The sequence below is a fragment of the Malurus melanocephalus genome, unplaced genomic scaffold (assembly GCF_030028575.1).
Source record: "Malurus melanocephalus ecotype Western Australia unplaced genomic scaffold, MMel_1.1 scaffold_182, whole genome shotgun sequence".
Lineage (NCBI taxonomy): Eukaryota > Metazoa > Chordata > Aves > Passeriformes > Maluridae > Malurus > Malurus melanocephalus.
In genome coordinates this window covers 333,706-340,658 of record NW_026623414.1, presented here as the reverse complement: position 1 = coordinate 340,658, position 6,953 = coordinate 333,706, and the positions used below count along the sequence as shown (strand labels likewise).

Here is a 6,953-nt window from a genome sequence, read left to right as displayed (position 1 = left end):
TATTAATAATTTAATTAATACTTAAAACTACAAGGGGCAAGTAAAGTAAAATTTTTAAAAAATGGAAACACAAAAAAATACACCACCAACCAAGAAAAGCCCCACAACAGACCAAATATTTGTTGGAGCCAATGGATGTATGCTGTTTATCATGAATCAATAAAAAAAGAAATTCAGTTGTACTAAGAATGAAACTTWCACTTGAGAAATATTTGTAACTGTGCTCTCTTAGGAGAGCTCTTCATTTTTATTTAGTGTTAGTTGTTATAGGCAGAGCATGGAAGCAGTAAGGTGTGAGTTGAGACTGAGGTTTTTCTTTTTCCACTCTGTAAGAGCTGGCTGAGGCCTGTCAGTTAACTGAAAACTTTTCAMAGGGGTTCTTTCTTACTTTTAGGCATCACCAAAGGCATCATTTGGAATTTTACACATCATTTTAATGTCACCACGCCAGGATTCATACTGCAAAGGTAAACTCTTTGCAAAATAAACCCTTCAGCTGTTGAGTTCCTGCCAAGCTGATCGCTGTCCCTGTCCACAAAGGGCAAACAGAGCTGAATTGATACCTTGTCTCTGGTTTTTTTGTTTGGTTGGTTTTTTTTAAATGCTACCTCATCTTCAGAGAAAGCAAAATTCCTGGAAGCCAAACATCACAGAGGAATGTGGAGGGCAAGAGTAGGTGAAATATGGGAAGGAGGAGACTGAGGTACATGCAGRGTGTTGGTGGGAGCTTTTGATGACACCAGGGTGTTCCAGCTTTTCAGTGTGAAATGAATTAATGTCAGAATTCACTGTGAAAGAATCATCTCCTCAAAGTGAAAACAGTAATCATCCCCTGTCTGATGAGTTTGTTTAGTCCAGCTTGAGGCAAACCTGTGCAATGCTTCACTGTGGGACAGAAAGAAGGATTTCCTGAAAAGAGTGAAAACAGTAACCATCCCCTGTCTGATGAGTTTGTTTAGTTCTGATGGACTTCCAGCTTGAGGCAAACCTGTGCTGTGCCTCACTGTGGGACAGAAGGAAGGATTTCCTGGAGAGAGACCAAATCCTGGGATGGTGCAGTGCTCCTGTGTCCCTGACCAAACCCACCCAAGGTGTGGACAMAGACACCCAGGAGCCCGAGAGGCACATTGCTCCGGGTCAAAGCTGCCAAACTTCCTGCCTAGCCAAACAAAAACAAAGGTTCTGTGAAGTTAAACCCAGTTCAGCCCAGCTTACTGCAGAGGAAGCASGACTTGTGGAAGCTCCTCCCGTTGCACTGCATCTCCTCGGCGTGGTACACTGTCTTTTCACAGGCGCCACATTTGGCTCCTCCTCCCCAGTTSGGCATCCTTTTCTCTGAAGGGTTCACCTGGGACAGCAGATGGCATCAATGAATACARCAGCAAAAGTGAACTCTTTGAAATGGAGCAGTTTGGTATTTAAAAAGTTATTGTTTCTTACCCTCCTTCTCCAATCAACTGCTGCTGTGTCCTTGCATGTGCTACAGACAGCTGTGGTTGGAGAAGTGAGGGCACCGTTCTGGGACTGCCCAAATCCCTGTGATCCTCCCTCATAAACAAGGATATTCCTTAGCTTGGTACACTGATGGTAAATACCTGAAATTACTGCGGGGTGTTTCCATGAAAAGGTGCCGGGATCCCTCAACCCTCTTCTGGAAAAGAGGATCTGGGATTTGTTTTCCCACACAGTCATTTCCTTTGGATCCTGCCCTCTCCTGTAGCCCTTTTCCCAGTTGCTGCTGGCACAGCTTTGGGATGATGTGCTGCTGTGAGGCAATCATGGACAGGTTCTTTCCTTGTCGATTCATTAACAATCTGAACCCCAGAGTGATGAAGAGCAGCAGGTCCTGCTCAGCCCTGGCTGTCACAGCACCTCGCCCAAGGTCACCAGGGAGGGCAGGAGCAGCTCCCTGTGCCAGGCTGGGTGCCCTTTGCTGTGACAGTGCTGTCCCCAGCCTGCCCTTCTGCTCTCTGTTTGAGTCATGRTTTCTGGAAAGCCCGGGAACGTCACCTTGGCACCTGCACATGGTTTTATCGGGCTGTTCCGAGTTCCTGGCAAGGCCTTCCTCCTCCTCCTCCTTGGAAAACCTGTCACCTTCTTATTATAGTGACTTTGGAGCCTGCTCGGGCTATTTGTGCTTGATTCAATTCACCAAAAGGTACTTTGGGCTGAGAGGACCATTCTGAGGGCTGAATCAAGCCTGCTACCTGAGAATTTTGTTCTGAGGTCAAGTGATGGAGAGAGGGGAATTTATCACAGCAGTGATGCAACAGAATTACTTTAATTACTTTAATTACTTTAATTACTTGCATTTAGACTGACATTTTACTCTATATTTACATTGGACACTCTGTCCTGTGCTTGTCATCATCTTGGTGACTCCTGCACTGCAATATCCTGAATTTCAGAACAAAATGAGCCATGTCTATACACCAGCTCTGCAGAAGGGAATCCTTTCTGGCACCCGAGACCAAAAATCCTGCAGTGGTGTAAAGGAGATGTCTGTCCCCAAAAAAGGAAGGGGCACAGCCTGAAGAAGCAGCACTGGAGATGTGGTAGGGCAGGCAGGTTCTGCATTCAGTGCAGCCCACCCAAAGCTCACAATTCCCAGCACATCCCTACCCTGTGTGATAAAACAAGCACTGCTGTCACCAAGCAGCGTCCCTGTCACCCTCGTGCAAGACCCCTTGGCTCCTTCTCCCCAGTTCAGCATCCTTTTCTCTGAARRGTTCACCCAGGAGAGCAGATTGCACCWATAAATACAACAGCAAAAGTGAACTCTTTGAAATCCTTCAGGATTCAATTCCTGCTCARGAGCAGAACTGCTCTGGCACTTCCAAAACAGGAACGGTGTAGGAAGGAAAAGGAAACTCAGCTTTCTTCTGACTCTCTTTATCTCTGATGTAACAAGTGAGAAGCAAAAAAAACCCTGAAATAAGAAACAAAAGTAACTACGCACAATGAGCAGTTGATGAATTTGATCTCTCTCACTCCGTGAAGCCTTCATTGAACAGCACTGTTAAATTGGTTTTTCTATTTCTTTTAAATGTGAGATAAAGGAACATAAAGGAATCTTTCATGTAGGTAAAGATCTTATTCTCACTCTGCCATTCAGTATTTTCTTCTATTTTTAAAGTACTTTTGTGTTGGTGCCACTTTTTTTCTCCTAYGAAAGTAGTTCAAGCGATGCTTCAAACATTTTAAAAGAACCACCGGGGATAAAACTCAGKTTTTTGACTCTTTCTTGAAAATTTAAACGAGATTTTTGTGTCCACAGTGTTCCCTTTCAAATCAGGTTYCCAGCAGAATCCCTTCCCAGCTGAGGCAGCGCTGGCAGCAGCCTGGGAGGAGAGGGGTTTGTGCCTCTGGTGTGTGTAAAACTCCTTCTGCTGTGTGAGTGCTCCTCAAAGGCACACCAGGGCTGGGACAGCAGGATAATCTTGGAAAGCAGCTCCAATTACATCATCAGCCAAAGGGGGGAAAATAAATAATCTCTGAAAAAGTCTGATAAAGTGTGATAGCRACCCTGGTGCTGTCAGGGGCCCGTGGCTGAAGCTCTTACAAGAACCATTGTTCCTGAGGCTAATTATAGCAACGTGACTGGGCATGTACAAACATTTTCCATGTTTTTGTGGCATCACCTGATGGGAAGCTGCAGGAGACAGAAGAAAGGCACAGTAGAAATATTCCAGGGGGGATTCTGGTGTCAGAGCCTGCCGTGGCGTCCACGCTGGCTTGGGGAAGCAGTGGGGTCAGACACCAGGGCACATCCCTGCTCCTCCTGTGCTGATCCCTCTGGAGATGAGTGACCACCCCTGTGGGTTTAGCAGTGCCACCACGAGTGAGAAAACCCCACAGGGAGTGTGGAATTCGTAGTTTTCTACTCACCTCAGTTGTAACAGTGGGCAAACCTCCATCCCACAATGTGCAAACAGAACTCAGTCTCCAATTTGCCATCAAAAAAACCCAAATTTGAAGTCTCCACTCCCCATAATTTCATTGGGTGTCAGTGCCTAAATCCCCTTGAATTTCCCTGAACTTTGTTATCTTTTTCTGGCTAAGCTGCAGTGTCTGCTCCTCGCCTGGTGTTTGTTACACCCCGGTGATCTGCTGGGAAGCAGAGCAGACTCATCCTGAACACAAGGAATGTGTGACACAGAAATTTCTGCGTGTCAGTGTTGGATGTGGGGCACTCAGGGTGCTGCTGGACTGGGGGAGCATTCTTGGCCTTGTCCAGTTACTGCTCAGCAGCTTTCACATCCCTCAGAACGCTGCTTCCCTGTGGAGCTGGATTTACACACGAGCTGTGTGCCCAAGGATTCGTGCCTCCCGTGATTTGGGATTTGTGTCACTGCTTTGGAGGCTGGGACAGGGCRAGGCAGCCTTTGAAGGGTTGGTGTGCTCTGCACAGGCATGAAGACATTGTGAGCCACCTTCTTTTGGGCTSTTAGTCATGCTGCACCAATCTGGGTGTCACATCACTGCCACAGAGAGCCTTGCTCCCMTCAAAGCCCTATTGATCAGGAGATCAGCCAAAAATACATTTTGTTGCTCTAAAGGGGTGGTGGACGCAGTGCTGCCCTGGAGGGGTAAAAGGCAGCATTGATACCTGACTGTGCTGCAGGTGAAAAATGTAATGCATTCATTGGAATTAATTCTGGTTCTTCCTTGCTGAACACGAGGTTTTTTCCACTTTGTAGGTGTTCCTGTAGTTGGGTGTTCTGTGATGCTAAGGGAGCTCAGCAGTTGTGGGCTCTGTGGCTGGGAGGGCTTTCCCAGTGCCACACTGCTGCAGGATGGCTCTGAAGGGATGAACAGGACCATGAATATCCATCTTTGTGGTCACTGGAGACAGAAATGCTGTTCCTCACATCTCTCCCTGTTTCAGCCCCAGCTGAGCTGCTCGGCCCAGGCTCGGTTTAAAAATCCCAATTCCTGGATTCCCTACCTACCCAACAAGCAGTGATAATATCAAACTCAAACACCGCTGTCTACTTTGAAATGCACTGATACCTGCCCATGCTGCAGGTGAAAAATGTAATGAATTCATTGGAATTAATTCTGGTGCTTCCTTGCTGAACACGAAATGCAAAATACCAAGGCTGTGTTTGAGGTTCTTTTCCCAGCTGAATCTGTGGGGATGCCAGCACAGCCAGGGCTCTGCTCTGGTATCTAATCAGAGCTGTGACCTGTCCTGTGACCACCGTGACTCAGTGCTCCTCACCCCCAGCATTTCTGGGGCTCACCAGAAACATCTTTCTTTCTACAGCAGCGAGAAAATGCTGCTGTGTTTTTTCTCTGCAGCCAGAGCTCACAGTGAGGTTTTATTTTGACGTGTCTGCAGCGCAAAGAACAACTCCTGCTGCTCATCTCCAGCAGCCTGGAGGCGTTTCTGTCCAAATCCAGCCCCTGGAGGAGCACATTTCTCCCTCAGCGGGAGAGATTCASGGCACAGGGAGCGTTTGTGTTTGAAGGCTGAGCTCTTTTGATGCAGATGTGATCTTGCTACGTGTTTATAATCATGTTTCTGATATTGCAGTGCATTCAGGGGACTGTGGCTACGGGTAAATGTTCTTAGCGTTGTGCATTGAGTTCCACCGCCATCTCCTAACAACCAGCATTTCCCCTCATTTCTGTGGTACAGAGGGGCCCAGGGATGGGAGTTCCAGCACTGACGTCAGAAAGCAAATATTGATATTGTCATTTTTCATTGACACTGGTCACTCTGACTTGGACAGGGCCCTTGAAACAGAAGAGTTCAATTGAAGCACGAGGTGAGCGCAGCTGAGAGTTGAGAGCACCCCTTCCCTCGCCTTCATCTCTGCCCTTCCACATTATTTGTTATTTCCTGGTACAGTGACGCCACATTTCCTTTGAAACTTCCCTGCTGCGCAATTTGGCAGAAATTTAAGATCTCATCTTCAAAAATTACGGTGTCCTGACTTCATTCTGACTTAGAAACCAGCAGTGCCCTGTGTTTGCACTGGGTTCAGTCTGACCCACGTGGCTGGGAAARCTCTGTCCTGCTGCACAAACCACCMATTCCTTTTTCCAGGCYTTATCCTGGGCTGTGAGCTTTCACTGTTCCTTCCACAAGATCCTTCTCTAAATCCTCAACCCTGCACTGCATCCTCTAAGTGCCAGGCAAAACTGCTGCAAACTTTGAAATAGCTCTGTGATGATTGAGGTAAGACACAGAATTATTTTATCTACATAAGTTTCACCTTTAGGTAGAAAAGTTCCCATAATAAAAACATCTATGTATTTATTTATTTATTTAAATTACTGGGGCTTTTCTGGAGACTTGACCAACCACGCTGTCTTGTAATGCTCAAATGATGGATGTGGGAATAATTCTTTCATCCTACAATCTTACCTGGCCATTTTTTGTCAAGTCTGCATAGAAGTTTTCTTCTTTTTTTTGTTATGAAACCAATTGGTCACTGACATGAAATATTTTTAAGATTTTGGGGGGGCTTTTGGTTTGGTTTTTTACTTCTAGAATACTAGCATAAAAGCACATAAATTTGCTTTGTATGTGCTCTTTTTTAAAGACTAAATGCAGAAAAATAATTCTGTAGCTTTGTAACAAGGTTTTTAAACACTCTGAAATTTCTGCCATCCAGTTTTTCCTGGTCCAAATGAGTGTCCCTGGTGAGGATCCCCACAGCCACACTCTTCCAACACCAATAGCTGCTTGCCTGGCTGAGCCAGAGGAATCCCTTTCTGCTTGGCTACTCCAAACCAAAACCACTGCCCTGTAAGATCCATATTTCTGTACTAAACCTACATGGTTTTCTTGGTCAGGCAAYAAGCTGCTTCTATCATTTATTAGGAATGAAATGAAACAAATGAAATTCCCCAAACCCTTGATCAGACAGCCCCTGAGTCTCCACTTACCGGAGTCGCTCCGAGTCTCTCCCTCCTTCCTTAGGGTTTCAAAGGGTTTGGAC

General features: G+C 46.1%; 1 protein-coding gene across 1 annotated transcript in view; it reads right to left on the bottom strand.

Moving 5' to 3' along the window:
• CSRP3 (cysteine and glycine rich protein 3) overlaps positions 1–6,953 on the bottom strand; it is a 13,188-nt gene extending 6,235 nt beyond the window's left edge. Inside the window, exons 1-2 of the mRNA XM_057372981.1 lie at positions 6,901–6,953; positions 1,216–1,348 (exon numbers count right to left, since the gene is read on the bottom strand). Of these exons, the coding sequence (XP_057228964.1) occupies positions 1,216–1,327 (112 nt within the window). The 5' untranslated portion in view covers positions 1,328–1,348; positions 6,901–6,953. The remainder of the gene's footprint in view (positions 1–1,215; positions 1,349–6,900) is intronic.